This window comes from Chlamydomonas reinhardtii, chromosome 13, assembly GCF_000002595.2.
Source record: "Chlamydomonas reinhardtii strain CC-503 cw92 mt+ chromosome 13, whole genome shotgun sequence".
Classification (NCBI taxonomy): Eukaryota; Viridiplantae; Chlorophyta; class Chlorophyceae; order Chlamydomonadales; family Chlamydomonadaceae; genus Chlamydomonas; species Chlamydomonas reinhardtii.
Window position 1 is genome coordinate 133,396 of NC_057016.1, and position 21,310 is coordinate 154,705.

General features: G+C 65.4%; 5 protein-coding genes across 5 annotated transcripts; 2 read left to right on the forward strand and 3 right to left on the reverse strand.

The window, feature by feature from the left end:
- The first annotated feature begins 30 nt into the window (after nucleotides 1–30).
- On the forward strand, nucleotides 31–7,114 carry CHLRE_13g562950v5 (uncharacterized protein). Its single transcript, XM_043069206.1, has 13 exons — nucleotides 31–213; nucleotides 494–676; nucleotides 896–1,030; nucleotides 1,231–1,488; nucleotides 2,136–2,687; nucleotides 3,022–3,431; nucleotides 3,967–4,190; nucleotides 4,478–4,632; nucleotides 4,825–4,947; nucleotides 5,347–5,509; nucleotides 5,830–5,990; nucleotides 6,191–6,274; nucleotides 6,540–7,114. The coding sequence occupies exons 1-13, from the start codon at nucleotides 73–75 to the stop codon at nucleotides 6,666–6,668; spliced, it is 2,718 nt and encodes a 905-aa protein (XP_042917181.1). The 5' UTR covers nucleotides 31–72; the 3' UTR covers nucleotides 6,669–7,114.
- A 140-nt stretch (nucleotides 7,115–7,254) lies between these two features.
- CHLRE_13g563006v5 (uncharacterized protein) lies at nucleotides 7,255–11,530 on the reverse strand. Its single transcript, XM_043069207.1, has 5 exons — nucleotides 11,302–11,530; nucleotides 9,619–11,131; nucleotides 9,211–9,347; nucleotides 8,119–8,943; nucleotides 7,255–7,795 (listed from the first exon to the last, which is right to left on the reverse strand). The coding sequence occupies exons 1-4, from the start codon at nucleotides 11,430–11,432 to the stop codon at nucleotides 8,592–8,594; spliced, it is 2,133 nt and encodes a 710-aa protein (XP_042917182.1). The 5' UTR covers nucleotides 11,433–11,530; the 3' UTR covers nucleotides 7,255–7,795; nucleotides 8,119–8,591.
- A 696-nt stretch (nucleotides 11,531–12,226) lies between these two features.
- Nucleotides 12,227–14,054, reverse strand: CHLRE_13g563050v5 (uncharacterized protein). Its single transcript, XM_001693606.2, has 4 exons — nucleotides 13,976–14,054; nucleotides 13,652–13,776; nucleotides 13,277–13,306; nucleotides 12,227–12,967 (listed from the first exon to the last, which is right to left on the reverse strand). Exons 1-4 carry the CDS (start codon nucleotides 13,981–13,983, stop codon nucleotides 12,621–12,623), a joined length of 510 nt encoding a protein of 169 aa, XP_001693658.2. The 5' UTR covers nucleotides 13,984–14,054; the 3' UTR covers nucleotides 12,227–12,620.
- A 152-nt stretch (nucleotides 14,055–14,206) lies between these two features.
- CHLRE_13g563100v5 (uncharacterized protein) lies at nucleotides 14,207–15,913 on the forward strand. The gene is made up of 5 exons (XM_001693353.2): nucleotides 14,207–14,273; nucleotides 14,600–14,663; nucleotides 14,838–14,901; nucleotides 15,093–15,122; nucleotides 15,346–15,913. Exons 1-5 carry the CDS (start codon nucleotides 14,263–14,265, stop codon nucleotides 15,480–15,482), a joined length of 306 nt encoding a protein of 101 aa, XP_001693405.1. The 5' UTR covers nucleotides 14,207–14,262; the 3' UTR covers nucleotides 15,483–15,913.
- Nucleotides 15,914–16,423: 510 nt separating this feature from the next.
- CHLRE_13g563150v5 (uncharacterized protein) lies at nucleotides 16,424–20,950 on the reverse strand. The gene is made up of 7 exons (XM_001693607.3): nucleotides 20,590–20,950; nucleotides 20,097–20,164; nucleotides 19,424–19,558; nucleotides 18,887–19,213; nucleotides 18,427–18,557; nucleotides 17,903–18,056; nucleotides 16,424–17,694 (listed from the first exon to the last, which is right to left on the reverse strand). The coding sequence occupies exons 1-7, from the start codon at nucleotides 20,711–20,713 to the stop codon at nucleotides 17,518–17,520; spliced, it is 1,116 nt and encodes a 371-aa protein (XP_001693659.1). The 5' UTR covers nucleotides 20,714–20,950; the 3' UTR covers nucleotides 16,424–17,517.
- Nucleotides 20,951–21,310: the final 360 nt, after the last annotated feature.

Below are 21,310 nucleotides of genomic sequence, written 5' to 3' on the forward strand. Positions count from 1 at the left end.
GTGCACAGAGCGCGGAAATGCCATCTCTACGCTAACCTCATGGCCACAACTGCCTTTAGACCATTATAAAGGATGGAGGTGCTGTGTTCCCGGTTGCGGGGGCTCGCGCAAGACTGTATCGACAAACACCTCAACTTGTCTGCAATTTTCTATGCCGACAAACTGGTGACATTCAGTAATGGAGCTCCGGGAGATGTTTATCTGCTCGCTCAGGTTCGAGGGGCATTAGACGGACCTCAGCTGTCTCTCCCGCGCTCAGCGGTTTGCCTTTTTCAAGCCTTTCCTCGCGCCTGTGCCTGCTTCATGGCCATATAAAATGTACACATATTTGCCAAAGCGATCCTGGACGGTCTCGCTGCGCCTGGGAGCCGAGAAGGCCTGGCGAGTTGTGCCCTACGGAGAGGCGCCCTAACCTTTCCTGCGACCCTTCCACCCTGCCACGTGCTCCTCAGTCCTGCCGCTCCCACCCTGCACCCTCCTCCTCCCCCTGCAGGCCTACTACTCGGCCCGGCAGTACCACCGCGCGCTGAGCCTGCTGCGCTCCGCCGGCGTGCTGGAGCTGGGCGCTGAGTTTGTGTACCTGGCCGCCTGCTGCCTTGCTGAGGCGGGGCAGTGGGAGGAGGTGGTGGCGCTGCTGGGGGACGACGAGGCAGGGCAGGACCCGGCCGCGTACGAGGTGGGCGTGTGTGTGTATGTGCGTGTGTGGGGTGGGGGTGCGTGGTGCCAGGCCCGCCCGTCCAAGCGCATTCACCTGCCCGGCTTGTTGGCGCTGTCCAGCCCTGACGTAACAGACACGCAGACACACAGGGATAAACACGCCTCCTACAGCCCCTCATTCCCCGCCCCACCCCCCATCCCCCAATCCCCCAATCCCCCGCCATGTGTGCTCGTGCAGGACCTGGTGGTGGAGCCCCCAGGTGGCGGCGCGGGCGTGCGGGTGCAGTCCGGCATGGCGCTGCTGCGGGGCCGCGCCTTTGAGGCGCTGGACAACAGGCCCCGAGCCGCCGTGTGGTACCAGGCGGCACTGCAGGTGAGGGGGGAGGGGAGGGAGGAGGGAGGAGGGAGGAGGGAGGAGGGAGGAGGGAGGAGGGAGGAGGGAGGAGGGAGGAGTCACATTGGCCTGTCAGCACTGCCTGCCCTGCTCCCGTCCCGCCTTACGTCCCGTCCACTACCCCCACGCCGCATCTCAACCCCACCCCTCTCACCCCTGTCGCCCCCCTCACTCGCCAGCTGGACCCCTACTGCTGGGACGCCTTCGCGGCGCTCACGGACGGCCACCTGCTCAGCAACGAGGCCGAGGTGGCGCTGGTGGACAGCCTGTGTGGAGCAGGGGGAGGAGGGGCGGGAGGAGGGTGGGGAGGAGGAGGAGCAGGGGGAGCCAGTGGCGGTGGGGGCGTGGGCGGCGGCGAGGGGCCCGCAGGTGGCGGTGGGCGGCTGGCGGAGGGCGACCGCTGGCTGGCGCTGTTGATGCGGGCCAAGTGCAAGAAGGTGAGTGTAGGCGTGTGTGTGTGAGCGTGTGCGTGTGTGTGTGTGTGTGTGTGTGTGTGTGTGTGTATGCACGCGTGTGGTTTGTGGGCATGCAGTTGTGTCGGTGGAAACAGGAAACGCGCGCCGATGAAGTCGTGTGCGCTTGTATTAGGGGTGTTGTGAGGATACCGTAATTGCCGAGGAGGGTCTCCGGTCGGCTGTGCTTGCTGTGGGAGCCATGGCGTTGGGGGCGGCGGGTGGTGGGCTGCATTCGGCTGCTGTGGCGGCCGCAGCAGAATACGCGCCCATTCACTTCCTCGACTGCCAGCACCGCCACCTTGTCAAGCCGAACACCCATCCACATGTGCCACCACGCGCACCTCTCACCCAGAGCGCACACCTGCTTCGGTATTCACCGGAGGCAACGCACCAACCCTGAAACACACCAGCGACCTCAGCAGGGTCACTCCTGGCCAAAACACCGCAGGGCCCAGCGGGTAATCCGCCTCTAGGCAAGCACCGCCACCACCGCCCCCTCAAGCCAGCCCACATCTGCCCGCCCGCACCGTGCTGCCGCATACCTCCTCTCCTCTCCCGCCTCTTCTCCTCTCCCTGCCCCACCCCCTCGTCTACTTTACCTCCTCCTCGTCCCCCTCCCCCGCCTGCAGTACCTGCACCCGGAGGCGGTGGAGGCGGCCCTGCGCGAGCTGGAGGCGCCCGCCCCCGCCCCCGGCCCAGCAGCAGCAGCAGCAGCAGCAGCAGCAGCAGACATGGAGGGGGAGGAGGGCGGCGACGCCGCATCCGAGCCGCCCACACCCAGCCCAGGCGCCGACAGCATGCAGGGAGCCTACCCCGCAGGCGGCGACTTCGGCCACGGCCACGGCCACGGCCACGGCTCGGGTGCGGGCGCGGGCGGCTTGGGCCCCCTGCCGGTTCCGTACATGACTCCGCCGCGCGGCTTGTCCAGCAGTGGCGGCGGCAGCGGCAGCGGTGGCGGCGGCATGGGGGTTAGTGGCGGTGGTGGTGGGGATGAGAGCGGCAGCAACACAGCTACGCCCGGCACTGCGGCTGCCGGCACGCCGGGGACGCCGACGGCGGGGGCGGGCGGGCAGCAGCAGGGGCGGCGCGGCGGCCGCAGCGGGAGTGCGCGGCGCGGCGCGCGCGGCTCCCAGGCTACCGCTGCTGCCGCGGCGGCGGCGGCAGCCACTCCCACTGCCATGGTGAGACACTCTGTGTGGGGTGGGTTGGGACAACAGCCGAATAGCAATTAAGTTTACACTTAGGTGATGGTGGTGGAAAGAAAGGCTATGCGCGAGGGTCCTGGGCTTGGGCGCCTGCCCCACCGCCCCACCGTACGCAGAAAGCAGAGCTGCGTACGTTGATTGCTGTGGTCCACACGTGCAGAGCATACACGACGCGTGAGGGGGTTGCCATGTGCGTGTGGCCCGACCCCGATGCAACTCCTGCCGCTGCGGCCTCCCCCCCCTGCACTTGCACGTGTGCCGGTCACGTGCATGTGGTGCCGCTGCCTGCCACCTGCCTGATGCCACGCAGGGCGGGGGCAGCGGCGATGAAGGCATGGACGACGTCACGCCGCCACACGCACACCAACCCCACCAGCACCCACACCCTCACCAGCACCCACACGCGCGCGCCTCTGCGGCTCTGTCGCCGCCGCGCCACCACCCACACCCCGCGCACCAGATGCAACCCTACGGCGAGCTGACGCCCGTGGCCCCGGGCCACCACCACCCGCAACCCCACCACCAGCAGCAGCAGTACACGCCCGGCACTGGCCCCGGCGGCTGCAGCAGCACACCAGGTGACAGTCACGGCTACAGCCACGGTGGCTACAGCCAAGGCGGGGGCGGCGGCTACAGCCAAGGGGGCGGGGGCGGCTACGGCTGTGGTCTGGGCGGCAACCTGGACGTCATGGCGTGTCGGGCGGAGCTCATGTTCCACCGGTGAGGGGGTAGGGAGGCGTTACATTCATGATTATTTACGAGGGGTCGGGGTGGGATTTGATGGGCGGGGGAAGCGGCCGGGGAATGGGGGATACTGTAATGCAATCCCAACACAACCAACGCGGGGGAGCGGGTACAGGCACTGACCGGCCACATGGGTGCCTTGGGCGACTGACACTCACGGCGGTTGTGTTGGTGGATTGAGTTGGAATGGATGGAACTGAACCCTAAGCTCCCGTCCCCCTACCCTCCGGTCCTCGTTCACATCCAGGTGAGTATGTTAGTATAACCTTGCAACTAGTTGGGCGACGGGGTCCGCGCGCGGCTCGCACTGTTGACATGACTTCGGAGCTGCTCTGGACTGCTCCTTCCACCTGCCGCTACACTGCCCAAGCCCGCCCGACTACATACGGTGATGTACAACGACGCGCTTTTGCAGCTGCAGTTCTCCTTGCCGCGCGACTGTTTCCTTACGGGATTGGTTCAACGTTAACCCTCCGGTCCACCCCCCCCCCTCTTCCCCTCTCCCCCGCAGTGGTGACTATGAGGGTGCCTACGCGCTCACCCGCTCCGTGCTGTGTGGCGGCCGCGACCCCTACGCCCTGCAGCTGCTGCCCACACACATCGCAGCGGCCACACAGCTGGCGGGCGCGGCCGGGGGCGGCGGCGGCGGCGGCGGGCTGGGCGGTGGCAGTGAGCCGCGCACCGACCTGTTCCTGCTGGGGCACCGCCTGACGGAGGAGCACCCAGACCTGGCGGGTGAGGGGGAGGAGGGAGGGAGGGAGGAGGGAGAGGGAGGGTGGGGGCAGCGGGGGTCTGTTGATGAAAGCAGTCGTTGAGGGGGAGTACGAAGTGGGTCGTGCGTTGGCATTGCAGGGAAGGTGAGGGAGCCACGATACGGCATGGGAGCCCAAAGCACGCACTGAACCCGCTCCTTCCCCCCCTCCGGTAACAACGCGCCTGCTGTACTACGGTACTGTTCCTGGCGGCGCCTTCACTTGTTGTTTGATCATGAATGTAACATCCCGCCCCACCTCCTCCTGCAGTGTCCTGGTACGCTGTGGGTGCCTACTACCTGGCTGCCCGCCAGCCCGAGGCCGCCCGCCGCCACCTGGCCCGAGCCACAGCGCTGCAGCGCGGCTTCGCGCCCGCCTGGCTGGCATACGGACACGCGTTCAGCGCGCAGGACGAGAGGGACCAGGTGGGGTGGGGGAGTAGTGTGAGGTGGGGTGGGGGCCTGGGGGGTGGGGTGGGGTGTTCTCAAGCCCCCAGTAGGGGAGGTGCGTGGGGTGTGTGTACGGCATGTTGGGGAGGGGGGCACTCGACTTTCAAGGGCTCAGCAACCGCCTCAGGCTGCACACACACACACGCACCCCCCCCCACACACACACAGGCCATGTCCGCCTACCGCACCGCCGCCCGGCTGTTCCCGGGGCTGCACACGCCGCACCTGGGGCTGGGCGCCGAGTACTGCGCCTCAGCCAACCTGCCGCTGGCGGAGAGGGCGCTGCTGGCGGTGAGGAGGGGGGGGCGGGGGGGCTGGGGGAGTGGTTTGTGTTGTAAGAGATAGGGGCCAATTCATTGACGTGCACGTATGTGTGTGTAGGCGTGTATGGGCGGGTAGCCGTTCCATGGAGGGTGGTGAAGTGCCGACGTCCAGAGGGAACAGCGGGCACTAAAGCGTTTCAGCCAGCATGTAGAACCGCCGAGGCTGCTTCGTCGCCCGAGGGGATTCGGGGGTTACGGGGTTACAAAAACCGAAGTTCAGATCAAAGCCCCCTCCTTGTAGTCATTCCGTCCTGGACATGGACGACTGCCGCCCCACCTGCTGCTGGTGCCATCAACTCCTTCTTTTCCTGCCGCAAACCCCCTCCTCCTCCTTCCTGCCCCCCGCCCGGTCTCCCCCCCCCCCCAGGCCTACGACATCTGCCCTGACGACCCGGCTGTGTGCCACGAGCTGGGCGTGCTCATGTACAAGTGCGGCCAGGCGGGCGCCGCGGCCATGTGGCTGGACAGGGCGCTGCAGCTGCTGCCGGGAGGAGGAGCGGGGGGAGGAGGAGGGGGGCGGCCCAGCGTGTGTGAGTGAGGGGCAGAAGCGGGGCGCTGGATGGGCGGTGGTCGGCAAGGTGGGGGAGGGGGTCGCAGCTGTGGGGTCGGGCATAGTTTGGATCGCCTGGTGGGGTCCTGGTGTTCAAACAGCGGCTGGGCACTGCGGGCTGTGGGCGTGTCCGCGCGCTTGTTCAGACTCCAGGCAGCTAGTGTGGGAGCTGAGCTGCAACGCTCACCACCACCTCCACCCGCCCTCCACCCGCCCTCCACCCGCCCTCCACCCCACCTCCACCCCACCTCCACCCCACCTCCACCCCACCTCCACCCCGCCATCCCTCTGCGCCCACAGACTGGGAGCCCACGCTGGTGGCTCTGGGCCACTGCCTGCGCAAGCTGGGCAGGTACGCCGCCGCCGCGGACGCCTACCGGCAGGCACTGGCACTGGCGCCCGCCTCGCCCGGCACCCTGGCGGCACTGGGGTACACGGCGCAGCTGGCGGGGGAGCCCAAGGTGAGGAAGGGGGAGTGGGGCGGGGGAGGGCGTGCCTGTGTGTTTGTGTGAGTGTGGGGGGGGGTGCAGGGGGCGCCTGGCGAGCGTTATGCCCCCACCCTCCACGCTCCTACACACCTCATGCCCTTTCGTGTTTCGTTGAGCCGACTGACCCGCCCCCCAAACGCGTTAACCGCCCCCTCACCCCTCCCACCCAACAGCTGGCGGTGGACCACTACCACGCCGCACTGGCGCTGCGGCCGGACGACCCCTTCACAGCCGACATGCTGCGCCTGGCGCTGCAGGTGGGTGGGGGGGCGGGCGGGTGCGCGCCGGCGGTGTGAGGGGGAGGCGGCGGGGGGGAGGCGGTTTGGGGGAGGGGGCTGTTGTCACCATTCCCAGGGGCGGCAGTGCGTGTGTTGGGATGGAGAAAGGGTCGCCACTGTGTGTATGTGTGATAGCGCTTACGCGAGCGTGTGTGTGTGTGTGTGTATTGCCCATGTGAATGAGGGGTGCCCATGTCCCCGCGTGTGTGTGTGTGTGTGTGTGTGTGTGTGTGTGTGGCCGCAGGAGTATGCGGAGCAGGCGGCGGCGGAGGAAGAGGAGGTGGCGGCCGCAGCGGCTGCAGCGGCTGCAGCGGCTGCAGCAGCTGGGGCAGGCGGGGCGGGCGCAGCAGCTGCAGGTGGCGTTCATGCGTGAGGCGCCGTGAGTGATTGTGGTGGTGGCGGGGGTGGATGGCCAGGTGGATGGTGGCCTGGTGGGTGACCCCTGTGGTGGCGGGCGTCACAGGCCCTGGGAGGCGGTGCGGTGTGCTGGCAGCTGCAGCTGCAGCGGTGTGTGAAGGCACACGTGTACCGGGCTATCGGGGCAGTGATGGAGCCCGTGTTGAGCTGTGTGAAAGAGATGGCGGTAGACAGGAGGCCGGGGGGGGGGCGTTTGCGAGGCTGTCTCGATGCTCGATTGCGGATTGTAGAGAAAGACGCAGGCGTGTGCGATGGGAAAGGGTTTAGGCAGGTTGGCGAGGTCCCGTAGGGTGCAGCTGACGCCCATACCCCACGCAGACGGCAAACAATTTGCAGCGGCAGCGCAGAAGTGCATGGCTGGTCGAACGCCGGAGTTACTGAACTGTATGTGACGCATCCTGATTCGAGCATGCAACTGCTTGAAAGGGCTCTGCCGCGCCGCTTCAGCAGGCCACGCGTTCAGGCGGAGCGCGGGCCCGGCGCAGGCAGCCAGTGAGCCAGGGGAAGTCGCGGTCGCATCAGGTGCCAGGGGGCGGCCTCGACAGTTCCATATGTTACACAGGCAGCAGTGCGGAGGTGCCTCAGCCCTTGATGTGAGTCGCGGCCGGGAGCTGCTACACCAGCCCCGACCCCGCCGTGTGGGTCACTGCCCCACGGACTGCATGGTAACATGGCCAACACGGTGGCTTGCTGCTGCCGCAACGATTGCTCTGGCCACTGCCCACACCCGCCTCTCCTTTGTCCTCAGTCTTCAAACCTTGAACTAGCTTTTCTGCGCGCGTGATCCCTGTTGCTGCTCCATTTCACACGACCTGCAGTAACCCGCCAAGGCGCCAACGCCCTGATTAACTTCCACGTCACACCTGTCTAGCTGTCTATCTATAGTCTGTCTAAGCACACGGTATACACAACCACAGTTCTCACACACACATAGCCCTCCTCTCTACGTGAAGGTCTTCTTCATGGCGCGCTTCTTCGGCGCCTCCTTAACCGCGTCCATGGGCCCCGCCTCAGGCGCCTCCACACCCGCCTTGCGAGCCTCCACGATCTTGGCTAGGGCCGCATAACGCGGGTTGCCGGCGCCTGCAGGGGTGGTGGGAGAAGGAGGTCAGGCCGGGCAGGGGAATCAGATGTGAGGCGTGGAGTGAGTGTGGTGCGAGTACCCCGTGGTTGACTGCTGGGTCGAGGAGTGCTTAGCGACCCAGAGCGAGCACAGGAGCCCGCTTTTGAGGACATTCAGTAGCTCAGCGAGTGCGCTTCGCTGGCGGGCGCTGGCGCGGGCCGGGTGCATATGGCGACCATGAAGCGAATGTGTGGCTGTCGATGGTGTCGACCATGCGCGTGGCTGGGGCTTCGCGAACTCCGCAACCAACTACAATTGCGCCAATCAAGTGCGTTTGATTCACCTGCATCCATGGACTCCAGCTGCTTGCGACCACCGTAGGCCTGTGCTTGGGCTGGGGCCAGAAGCAACAATAGCCCGCCGAGAGCCAGAGAGCGACGCGTTGTGGTGGCAGCAACTGGTGCAGGCGCAACCGGCTTGGAGGCGACCGACGTGGGGGCGACGCGCATGTTCAGCATTTTGTTTTAACGAGCGAAGGTCGAGACGTCAAGTGGAACACTTCTATAAATTCTTCACTGCAATTGGTGAAACAAGTGCTGAAGTACTGGGAATTTCGTAGCATAACTCGAACACAACGAACCAACCGAACTTGCCCATCTCGACGCACCACGCTGTCCCCCCCGTGACTGTCTGTGCACAGCAGGACACGCGTCTCAGAACTTGCAATCCCTGCGTCACGCACACGATACACAACAACCGCCAGCCGCGCACTCAGGCCACGCCGCCACCTCCATCAGGCCACCGGTATTGGTGCTCTCACCGCACGGGGCTGCTGCCCACACCCGCCAGCGCTCGGGCGGTAGCCATCACACGACTACCGGCCCCCGCCCGCCCCGACCCCGACCCCGCTCCCCGAGCCGGCGACGAGCCGCCCAGACCCGGCTGCCCTGATACCCCCGCTGCCGCAGCAGCTGCTGCTGCCATGGCCGCGCTACGCCCGCCGCCGCCCGCCACCGACGCCGCCGCCGCTGCTACAGCCGCCCTCAGGCCCGCCGCGGTGCGGGACTTGGCTGCCAGGCTGCTACTGCCGCCCGCCAGCCGTAGCAGCTGTCCGGGCCTGATGCCGGCTGCTGCGGCCAGGCGGCTGAGCTCGGCCTCATACTGCCGCCTGTGCAGCGAGCAAGCGCGTCGTGCAAGGCGAGAGGGTTGGGGGAGGTGGTGGAGGAGGGGTGGGCGTCGAGGAGAATTGGACCATCCCAGTTCAGTACGCCCCGTATCCCGATGGTCGCTGTAAGTGTCGACCGCTGCTTGCAACGTGACATCATGCCACGTCTGCCACGCGTCCGCCACGCTACAATCCTCGGCACGGCACCCCAACCATGCCGCTCACTGCCCTCCCACCGCTCCCACACGCCCCCCCCCTCCCCCACCTCACCTGGCCTCCCGCTCAGCCAGCATCTCCGCCTCCAGCTCCTGCACCCGCGCCTGCCACGCCGCCGCCTCACTGGGAGTCAGCTCCTCCTCGCCGCCACCGCCGCCGCCAGCGGGGACCCGCACGTGCCGGTCCGTCACCTGCCACCAGGCCGGCAGCCGACAAACAAACCAGTCAGCAAGTCAGTCAGTCGGCCCGTGCAACGACACCAGCTACCGACGTGCTACCGTGGCAAGCACCGCCCTTGGGCTTGGGCCCGTACCTGCCCAGGCACCACCTCGCTCTTGGCGTATGCGCCTCCTGGTGTGGGTGCAAGCCCCCGCTGCTCCGCTCCTTCAGCTTGGTTTGGTTTAGTTTGGGCTGGTACTTACAACCCCCCTGCCCCCCCCTCACACACACTCCCCGCCTCACCGCCGTCATGGGGTAGCTGGCCTCACTGTCGCCGCCGCTCAGCCACCAGCTGGCGTGTGTGCCCGCGTCGTCGTCCTCGTCCTCCTCCCCCTCCGGGCCGCCCCCCGCCCCCCGCATGTGGGCCTGGTGCCGACCCCACACCGCCCCCGGCCCGCCCGGCAGCTTGTCCGGCGCCACGTCGCGCAAGCCCACCACCACCACCACCCGCCCGCCCGGGCCCTGGGTGCCGCCATGGTTTGCAGCAGCAGTCGGTTGTGGTGGTGCTGGCGGTGGTTGGGAGGGCGGCTGCGGAAGTAGCGAGTGGGATGGATCTGCCTGGTGCGGCTGTTGCAGCTGGAGCGGGTGCGGGTGCGGGTGCGGGTGCTGGTACTCGGCAGGCGCCGGGTAGTAAGACCCTGCAGCTGCGCCGGCGTCTACGTCCGGTAGCGGCGGTGGTTGGTCTCCCATAGCTGCCGCTGCCGCCGCTGCCGCCATGTAGGGGAACTGCGGCGGATGCTGGTGCTGGTGCTGGTGCGGTTGCTGGTGCTGATGCGGGTTCTGCTGTCCCGCAGTCTGGCCCCCGTGCTGTGGATGGCTCTGGAGGGGTCGCGGCGGTGTGCGGGCCTGCACGGGGGAGGGCTGCGACACGTGGGGCGCCAGGCCGCGGGCCGCCAGCCGCTGCGGCTCACCCGCCACAGAGCCCGCAGCGGGGCCGGGGCCGGGGCCGGCGGCGCGGGAGGGGTATTCCGCCGCCCGTGGACCAAACGCACGCTCGGGGGGCGGGGCGCCGTGCGGCGGCGGCGGTCCGGGCGCAAGTCCTGGGCCCCATGCACGCCCGTGCTGCCCCTGCAGAGGCACGTGCTGCGGGGGCGGGTAGCTACTGCGCAGGTGCAGCACACGCGGCAACGCCGGCCGCCTCGATGACGTCCCTGGCCGGCCCCCGCCCGGACCAGCCGCAGCCATGCCCGGTGTGGTAAGTGCATAGCGTTGGGCACCGGTGGCCGCTGCGGCCGCCACTGCCGCTGTTGCTGCTGCTGCTGCCAGCGGTGCCGCCGCAGACACGGACCGGGTCAGGAGCGGCACACCAGCGTAGGGCCCACCGGCGACGGAGGAATATGCCTGCGGTGGTGGCGGCGAGGGTAGCAGCCCCGCGGCTGCAGGCGACACCAGCCCCGCCACGGCCCTTTTGCGCAGCTGTTGCGCCGCCGCACCGCCCACCCCCACACTGCGCGGGCCGGCCGGCCGCGACGGCGCAGTCAGCGCCGCGTGTGCGGCCGCGTATTGCTGCAGCCGCTCGTGTGTGAGCCGGCCCTCGCTGCCACCCAGCCCCAGGCCAGCTCCATCTGCTGAGGCACCGCTGACTCGGCGCCGGCCGCCGGCCGCGGCGCTGCCTGCTGCAGGCGCAGCGCCCGGTCCGGCAGCAGCAGCGAGTGCCGCCCCGCGCCCGCCAGCCTTCCCGGCACCCGGAGAGCGGCTGGCCGCGGAGCCTGCAGGCGGTGGCGCTGCTGCCCGCCTTGCGGGTGATTCAGAGCTCCTGAGGGAGCGTTTCCGTGGTGGGAGCAGGAGCAGGCGGGGCTATTGGAGTGCAGGTGCGACTACCAGGGGCAGGACGAGGGCAGGTGGGACGGATGTCCGTGGACGAATCGGGTGACTCCGCGGCACACACAGAAGTGCCATGCCTGGTGGCAGCTTTCGTTACATTACCTTGTTTTCTGCGCCTCCTTCCGCGGAAAGCTGGCGATAGCGCCCGCTGTGCTCGCCGCTATTGACGAGCGAATTGCTTCATCGACGCTCCGTATTGATGCAGCAACAGCTCGTATTTTATCAACATCCATCGCTGCTGTGGCGCTCAAAGGCCTACAATGAACCCACAGAAGGAAACATTACAATTCTCCAAGTTGGTCGCGACAGCATGATGTATTTGGGCAAAGACCCAAGATTGTATTGTTTACTAAATGGACCAAGGATTACTGTGGAACGTGCCTTACTTGTTTGCCTCATTGGCGAGAATGGCGACCAAATCGTTTGACCGCCCCTGTGACTAACCAGCACCAACCCGCCCCCACCCGACCGGGCTGCGCACGCAAGGCACACGAATAGGGAGGTGCTGCGGGCCCGCAAGCACCCTTACAGAAGTGACACGTAGAAAACGCGGGGCACTCTGCTAGACATGAAGGGAGTCAGGGGACAAGGAAGCGTGGCACTGGGGGGATGGTTGTGCGACGGGACAATGTTAAGGCAAATTGATGAAGTCCCGTAGGGTGCAGTTGATTCCCAGACCCCAGCAGATGGCAAACAATTTGCAACGGCAGGTCAGGAGTGCGCGGCTGGTCGATCGCCAGAGTTACTGAACCAACTATAAACATGCGGAGGGCGTGGCACTGTGTGGCACCTGGTGGCACCGCTGCAGCCCACACAGCCACAACCCCCGCTCCCAGCCCGTCCCCGCCTAGGTGCCTGCTTGTAGCGTGCCCAGCCCAGCCTAGTCCCAGGCCCGTCGACCAACAAAGCGGTGTCCATTATCCTGGACCGCGTGGGATGGCCTGACCAAGGCAACAGCGGGTTGGCGCGCGCTTTTCTGCTCACGGCCCCACTGCGCTACGCCTTTATCCCGACGCGTTCCGGTCAGCTTACGACTTCATTACAATAGGCACACACTTCCGTGAGTTCTGCATGCAACATGATTACACGAACGCCGAACTCTTTACTGTAGGTGCCCGGGGCATTGGCCTAACCGGCACGTCCGGCAACCTGGCCGGCGCAGACCTGCCCTCTAGCGGCGCGAGCAATGGGGATGCTGCCATGCAGCCTCCCCGTCTTCGCCCGTCGTGCATGTGTTCCATTCCAGCCCAGCCAGCCACTGCCAAAGTGAGTTTAATATTCATTAACAAGTCCCGCAAGCTGCAGCCATGCCCCCATCCTGCATGCCGCACGCGGCGCAATCACCTGCGGCGCTGCTGAGCCACTTCATACAGACACAGCCCTAGCGTCCTTCCCCTTCAGCCCCAACCACAGTGCTTACACTAGTCATAGTAGTAGTTGCGGCTGTAGTTCTTACGGCTGTAGTTCTTGCGGCCGTAGTAGGCCTCCTTGCGGTCATTGCGGTCATTCCGGTACGAGCTGTAGCCGTAGCCGCCGCCGCTGCTGTAGCCACCGCTCCCACTGCCATTGTAGTTGTAGCTGTCGCTGTTGTACGACTTACTGCTGCCGCTGCTGCCACGGTATGAGTTGTCGCTCTTAGTGTAGTAGCCCTTCCCGGTGTGGGCGCGCGGGTTCTCCAGCACGCGGTCCTCTTCGGCCGCGGACAGGTCGCGGCGGAAGAGCTGCGTGGGGCCCTTGCGCGGGTGGCTCATGACAGTCTTGACCGTGCCTACGAGTACAAGTGTGCACGCACACGAAAGCGCGTGCAGGGGAGCGGGCCAGTATAGTTTGGGTATGAGGGCGGCGTGGAATGGGCGCGAGGCGTCGCCTGCACTGAGGAGCGCGTGTTGGGGGCGGCGCACACAACTGAACTGACATAGGGTTTGCGGTTTCAATGCGTTCCGAGGAGTTGACGCGTTGGTGTGTAGCGCAGGGCGCCCTCGCATTGCCCCCACGGTTCTCGGTCTGCCGTGGAATTACGGCGTCGACTACACCTGCGCGCCGTCGCCAGCCCGTTTGGCAGTACAGGTTTACGCACCGGTGGTGTAGTAGTAGTCCATCTTCACGCCTGAGTGGGGCGGAGAAAGGGGAGCAGGGGAGGGGGGGGGCAGGGGCGACGACGGGGAAGGCAGCAAGGCATCATACAAAGGATTCGTAGCGGCTGCAAGGGCAGGGCTCACGTTGAGGCGGTGTACGCCTGCAAGAGCAACAGGAACTGTGCGTGCAAAAGTGTTCAGTGGCATCGTAATGCCACATGCAGTGATCGACCCTGGCCCCATGATGCGCGCAACTAGACCGGCGGCGCGCGCTGTTACCCTATGGGGCTGGCCTAGCGCCCCGCCCTGAGGCAAGCCCTGAGCTATGCTCCTGGTCGCCTTCGCGTCCGTCGCTGACTGGCTATAGCCCATCTCACCGGCGGAGTTCTCGTAGAAGGCCACACGCGAATTGGTGTTGTGGCCGGTGTAGACCCAGCCGTGAGAGGCAAAGCTGTTGCCCCTGTACGGCTCATAGTAATTCTGCCCCTCGCCGTTGTTGTACCTGCAAACGCAGTGCGAAGGCGCCGGCATGGCCCCATAGACATGGAAGGCAGGTTGGTGCTCTTTCTGCGAAGCAGGAGACTGAGCCGGACCGTTTGCGCAGTTTGCCCCCAGAAATGTATGTAATAGTATGTGTGCTATGCCATAGTGAGTAAAAAATGCCGTTACCCCTGCCCTCCTCCATAAAGAATGGGCCTCACCGCGACATGACTGCTTGAATTGCTACTGGAACAGCTTTGGTTCTATGCAGTGTTGAGAAATGTGTTTGACCACGTTTTCTGGCCTGGCAGTTGCAATATTGCAAACAGAGCGACAGGTCAGTTCAAATTTTAAGACGGGGGCTGATTGGCGGGATTGGCGGGATGGCGACCCCATTCCGCTGCGCTACCAATACATAAGTCGCCTGCGGTCTTCACATTCTCTAACACGCTCTTATAAGCTTACGCGGCCCAGCTTAAAAGCTCCCTAAGCGAACTCCCGAACAAGAATGTCGCAGCGGTAAGTGTGTGCAGCGTGTAGTGTCCCGGATTCTTCGGGATTGCAGAGTACACAGATTGATCACGTTTGCCTGGTTGCCGGCGACTGGGGCGGGTCCAGGGCGGGCAAGGCGACCCGAGCAGTCCCGAGCGCGCGTTCTCGCGTGCTGCGCCTGCCTTGCGGTGTCGGGTCGCCGATGCAGCCCGATAGGCCCTCAGTTGCTGTACTCCTGGACTCATAGTTCAATAGAAGGCAGCGGCGAGTCGAGTTAGCTGCAGGGACCGCTTTCGGCGCGCATTCCAAAAAGTGCCCGCGTAACGCCCGTTTATTTTTTCCTGGCCTTGCAGCTACAACGGTGGCTATGGCCAGGCGCCTTACCAGACCTACGGTCGTGACGCTCCCCCCGAGCAGGCGAGTTTTGCCGCATGAGGTCAACAAGGGTTTCTGGACGGGCGGGCCGGGCCGAGCCTACGGGGCGCGGCGGGTCACAGTCGGGCGGCAACGTTCCTCCCCTGCGGTTCCCTGTCTCGCATAATTGCGCATCAGTAAAGCTCTGTCCCCTGCCTGCACGGTCACTGTAAACAGGCTGGCTGGAACTACACCGGCCACAACTCCAACTCGCGCGTGGCCTTCTACGAGAACCCCCAGGGTGCGCGAGGTTGGGTCACGCCCTGACCCCCGGCCGCAACCATATTGCTTGCAGCCCTGGGTTGTCGGGAGGTGAAGCGTTGTCATTAGTACAAGCGGCCTCTGCCCTGATTCACATTTCTGTTGGAAGCCTGCTTCTTTCCACTGCGGTTGACGCCCTGGTGCCCCTTCCCCCTCTCCGCCCCACCCCAGGCGTGAAGATGGACTACTACTACACCACCGGTGAGTCGGCGTGCGCCCCTGATGTGCCTGGTGTATTTCCCCTGTATGTGCTGGTGTTGAAGTCTGCAATCGCTTGCGCTGTGGCACCTCTCTCGGCCCCTTGGCTGCGTCCTAGCACCTGCACACACCTGGCGCCGATCCCATGACCTTCCTCCCTTTGCCCTGGCTAACACGCGCCCTCCCTCCCGCCCGCTCCTCTACCTGCCTTGTGCCGCCTGTGCAGGCACTGTGAAGACGTCCATGGAGCACCCCAGCCGCGGCTCCACGCAGCTGTTCCGCCGCGACCTGAGCGACAGCCAGTACAACGCCGTGCTGGACAACCCGCGCACACACACCGGCCAGGGGTACTACCGCAAGTAGGGGCGCGGGGTGCGGCGACGCGGTGGTGCGGTGCGGTGACCATGGCCGCGCAGGAGCACTACGAGGGCCAGGGGTGGGGAGGGCTTGCATGGGCTGTTGAGGCCGACGAGATAAGGATAACGCCACGTCCAGTTCCGTGTAGCAGCTGTTACGGCGTGCATAACACATGCATTATGATGTTATGATGTAGAATATGTGCATAAGAACGTTTGTTTGGTGTGGATACGCGAGCAACCCATCGTCGTTGCGAGCAGGCTGGTCTGGGCAGCTAGCAGGATGTAGATAGGCATGGACGGACAGGACCACATGGACTGCCGTCCAACACCCGTACAGTATTTGTATGCGAACGCTCTTGGCACGCTGCGCAAAGGCGCTGGACGGGCGCTCCTGGCGCTCCGGCGTCCCCGGCCCCCCTGTAACTGTGTGCTGGAATGCTGGATTCTGTCTCACGGTCTCGCTAGCCGGCAGTGGCAACCCTTCCTCTGGCACCCTTCCTCTCTTCTTGGTCCTGCAGTGAGCGCGGCTGAGGGTTGAGTGGCAGTGACCACGATGGCAGTGTTTACCCTAGGTGCAGGGTTTTGGGCTTAATAGGTGCAGGTGGAGTGCCGGCTCAGGGTTAAGGGCCTGGCAGCTTCAGCAGGTTCAGGTTCAGGCCGTTGTTCAGCGGGGTTCAGCGTTGGCCGGCCGTTAATCAGCGTTGACCGGCCGTCCTGTGTAAGGCCCACCTGTTAGGCAGAGCCCGGCGCGCAGGGTTTTGGGGTGGTTGCAGGGGCTGTCAGGGGCAGCGGGGCAAATGAACTTAGGAGCGTGTGTATCTCTGTACCAGCACTGCGCACCGCGCCCTGACAGCGGCTCTGCGGCTGCAAGTGGAGCGCGTGCGCAAAATACTGTATGGGGAGAGCGGTGACATAGCCCGAGCCCAACAACTAGGGTACATATTGACATCGAATAGTTTACAGGCGGGACCAGCTGAGGCCAGGACACAAGGTTCCCCTGAAGCCGTCACCTGGCCGTCTGCGCGCATGGCATTCGGTGACTTCCAGCCTCTCCAGAGCTCTGGCGCTCCACGTCCAGCCGGAGTCCCATGTGCACGCCACATTCCCGCCGACACCCTTGCCAGCCCCAGGCCGCTTCCGCCTGACAGCTGATCCCAGGTCAGCGCTCCTTACGCCGTACAATGAAGCATCGTGCCAGAACAGTAGTATAGCATCATTGCCGATGATCGCATTCAAGAATTGACTTGGGCTGCACGCCCAACTGCACCGGCAAAGTCCAACCCTTCAAGCTTTCCCTCTTGCCGCACAAGGACATACAAACAACGACCACTTCATCAAGCGTGCACATCAGCTCTCTTCTCGGTGACAGTCAGTCGGTATCCACTGGTCAAAGCATCACCTCGTGCAGATCAGGGGACCCTGCGCCTGTGTTTGCTAAGCGCTGCTTGGCCCCCCCCCCCACCGCTCATGCACCTCGCTGTGACCAACACCACCAGCAGAGGTGGGGTGTGAGCCCGCACACCAGACAGGCCCAGCTCCCCACCCGCTCCTTCAGCAGCCGGTCTGTTGGCTAGCCAGCCACCTGGCAAACGCCACAACACCCATACGACTACGGCTGGGCTTCACCACGACCTCACCTCCTAGTAACGCGCGACAAGTCCAGAGCAGTACCACGTGGCGTGCGTCTGCTCGTCTCCGATTTCTAACGCAGCCTATGCCTCATCACCATTAAAGGGCAACTGCACTAGCGTGTGCAATGCAGCACCTCCTGCACCGGTCACTCGCAACACGCATACGTCTCTTCTGATCTCCGGGAGCTCCACTCACTGTATGGTGCTTCATGCTCCGCAATCCTCACGCTCCAAGCCACCCCTCCCACACCACCTCCTGCACCTGTGCCGCTACGCCTAGGTTGCCCCGGCCATCACCACCACCTCGCTCCCACTGCACAGCCCCTGCACCACGCATCCCGCTCTCCTATCTCAACTTGCCATCCCGCTCCTCCTCCTCCTCCTGCAGTACTCCCGCTCCTCCCCTATTTATGCGGCCTGGATGAAGTTGGCCACATCGCTGAGCCCCGCCTCGCTGTAGGCCGCCGCCAGCTGCTCCCGGATGCCGTCGTAGCCGCCCTCCGCCTCGCCCGCCACCACCCGGTTCATCAGCGCAGTGGCGCGCTCCAGAGCCAGCTGCTTGGTGGTCTTGGGCTCGCGGTAGGCCTGAGGGCGTGGTTGTGGTGTGGAGTGGGCTTAACATGCGCGACCTCTTTGGGGCGAGCGCAGCTGGGATGCGGGGGCTCGACACAGCGCCGCCAGGCCCGGCGGTAGCAGGTAGGACGCTCGCGACAAAGCAAGACACATCCTGCGCCCGCATCCGCATCCACACCTGCGCCTGCCCCCGCCCCCTCATCCGCGCCCTGTCACGCACCTGGAAGGTCTTGTTGACGGTGGCCGAGGCCGCCGCCGCCGCCTCCTCGCTGAGTAGGTACATGACGCGGTCTGCCTCCACGGGCAGGGCCGCGGTGGTGGCCACGGCGGGGAAGGGCGCGCGCAGGGACCACCAGGGCAGGCGCAGGCCCATGCTGCGGGTGAGCAGGTGAGGGCGGACCGGGCGTGTGTGTATGTGTGTGTGTGGGGGGGGGGGGAGGGGGTATTAAGTGGATGAGGGGGGTGGTGTGTATGGCTGGTCGCATGTCCGTCACGAGTCAGGTGCCCTGCCCTGCCATGTGGCATCTCATCCCCCCCCCCAGCACCTTCCCACGGTCGCCTCCCCGGCTCCCCCCGCCATTGCTGTCATGCACCGCCGCATCTCCTGTTTCTCATTGGAACGCTGCAATCACCCCCTCACGCACACATAAGCAAACACAAACATACACACCGTGCACCGTGCGGGCTTCGTTTTGTTGTTTCATTAACACACCGTGCACCCCCTCTCCCCCCCCCGGGGCTCACCGCGCCATGTCCCTGCCCTCCTCGCCGCGGCCCAGCTGCATGAACAGGTCGGAGGCGAACTCGTACGGCCGCGCCCAGCCCACAAAGTGCCCGTTGCGCATGTACCACTCAGCAGCAACCATGGCGGATGTCTGGGCGGGACGGGGTGGGGCGCGAGGGCGGGATTGCACACAGGCGGGGGTTGTAAACATGACTGATCAGGCAGTGATGCGTGACGGCAGGGGGTGATGGGGCGGCACACAGGGCGGCGGGTCCACGCATGCCTTGTTGGGCGATGGCGCTCGTTCATCAGGTGCGGGGGCAGCACACCCATGCAAACCACCTCCCCCTGCAGAGTGCTGCCGTACACCCTGCCTCCTCCTGTTGAGGCGCCGCTGTGGCACCAGGTAGCACTGCACCTGCAGTGCCCCCGTCCCCGCCCCCGACCACAGCCGCCACCCACCCTCTCCCACCCCCTCACCTTGTCCCCCCGCGCCAGGTGCCCCAGCGCTAGCTGCTCGCACACATCCGGGTACATGCCCGCCTTGCGGATCAGGTACAGCGCCAGCCCCTGCTGCCCGCCCTTGCCGCCGCCCAGACCCGCAGCCGCCACGTCGCCCGCCTTGAACAAGCCCTCCGCGTCCGGCCCCGCCGCCGCCAGCAGCGGCCGCCCGGCAGTGGCGCCTGCGTCTGCTGCCCCGTAGTCCTCCTCCGCCAGCAGCCGGTGCAGCAGCTCGTCCACGGAGCGCGCCACCAGCGTCATGCCCACAGCGCCGCGCGTCATGCGCACCACCGGCAGCGGCATGGTCTGCGGGGTGCGGGGTTGCGCGGTGGGGTATGCGAGTGGGTATCGGGTTGGGGTCGCCATGTACCACACACGACATGCCGCACACGGTGCGTGCTGCAGGTATGTTCACAGCCTCCGAGCGCACTGCTGTTCCGCCGTTCGGCGGCCAACACCACCGGTGCCCTGCCAGCCACACCCTCAGCCTCCAGCTCCCACACGGCCCCTGCCCACCTTGTACTGCGACGGCTCCGGCCAGCGCAGCAGGCAGGTCACGTCCTCGCCCTGCGCCACCAGCGGCACCAGCAGCGGGTGCAGGCCGCGCCGGTCCGCGGGCGACAGCGCCGAGCTGCCCTGCGCCTCCAGCACCTGCGCCGCGCGAAGGGGGCACAACAGGCCACGCGGTCAAGCGGTAGGGCGCGGGTGGGGCCGACCCGCCGACGACCTGGCGCGTGTTTGGCGGCCGTCACGCACAGGGCCCCCCGAACACATGGCCGCCCACTGCACATGCGCCGTTCTTGTGTGTTGAAGAGGTCAAGGAAAGTTGAGCGCCGCTTTGTGTGCGCGCCTGGCGGTCACTCCGCTGTATGCACAACTGCACATGTTCCCGAGAGTACAAGCCCTCGAGAGCGCACGTGCACGAGAGCGCGGGGCGGATCGTGAGGGCGATTGGGCCCTTGCCGGCGGCACCTCACCGGATTGGTCACAGCGGATAATGAATGGCCTGCCTCCCGCCAACCCCGCCGCAGCGCTGCTCCCCGCGCCTACACGTTCCCCCACCACGCATCTGCCCGGACACGTATCCACTGCAACCCTTCGCGCGCGCCACAAGCGGCCTGCGCGGGACAGCCCTCGCGCTCCCTTCGCCGCGGTCGCGGCCAAACCGCCGCACACGCGCCCCACGCACCCGCATGAGGCCCTGCAGGCGCTTGGGCGTCTGCGACACCGCAATCTCCTCCAGGAACACAGCCGTCTCTGTGCGGCGGCGGCGGCGGCGGTAGCGTAGACAGGGAGCGTGGGTGCGGGGAGGGCATTGAGTTGTTTTGGGGAGGGGATGGCGCAGCAGCCAGGCAAGGTGCCTGCACCATGTGGCGGCTTGCATGCACAAGGGGCTGCGGGGTGCTAGACCGAAGTGTGCGGAGGCACATTGCTATATGCATATGGGCAACGGGACGCGGCGGGACGTGAAAAGGCGCACGACACACGTCGTCGCCGCACCGACGGCCGCTGGCGTTTCGTGCCGGCAGCGACGTCGCGCACCGCCGACACGCTGCCTTCGCATCCATTGCCTTGACCGCCCCCATCGCGCCATTCTCGCCTCATCGCGCCCGCGTCTTTCGCAGGCATCTGCCCAGCCCCTAGTGATCCCCCGCCTCAAGCCCCGTGGTCAGCGAACTGACCTGTCATCGCCTTCGCGGCGACTGTGCGCACATCGCATGATGGCACGCCGACGCGCAGCAGCGTCTTGCCAGCGAGCCGGCCAACCCTGGCCGACTCGCTAACACGACGTATGCAGGTCCGCATCCCTATCGATCTATTCACGAATAAAAGTAGATGCCAGGAAGTCTGTTCAGCTTACAGCGACTTGCAATAAACAAAAGTTGGCGGTGGAAGGCCCGTCTACTATAGCTCTGGCTGCTACTCTGCCAGTACTGACTTGCCCGATATTGGCACAAGTGATCTAGGAGTGTCCACAGTGTGGGGATAAGCCTGCTTTCCATGGCGAGTGGCGATGGGCGCCCAGCGGGCATGCAGATTTAAAACCGGTCAAGGCTCTCTTAACATATACATATCCTATCCACATGAACTGCTCTTTCGAGAGCTTGGGTGCATGCCACTACACGTGCATTGGGCTGAGCTTGTTTTCCGTTTTTGGAACCAACTGGTTAAGGCAACCGGCACTGTTTACCATCAGGCGTTTAAGGAGGAGATACGAGCGGTGTTGAGCAACCTACCGACGCCGCCCACGCACACGTGGGGGGCTAAAGTTCTGCGGTTATTGATGGTTGGCCTTGGCTACCGTTTCAGTGGAGAGGCAGCTGATATCGAGGCCAATATTACACGCATTACTACGCAAGAACTGGATGTTGCCTCCCTCATGGGGAAGGTACGCGAGAAGTT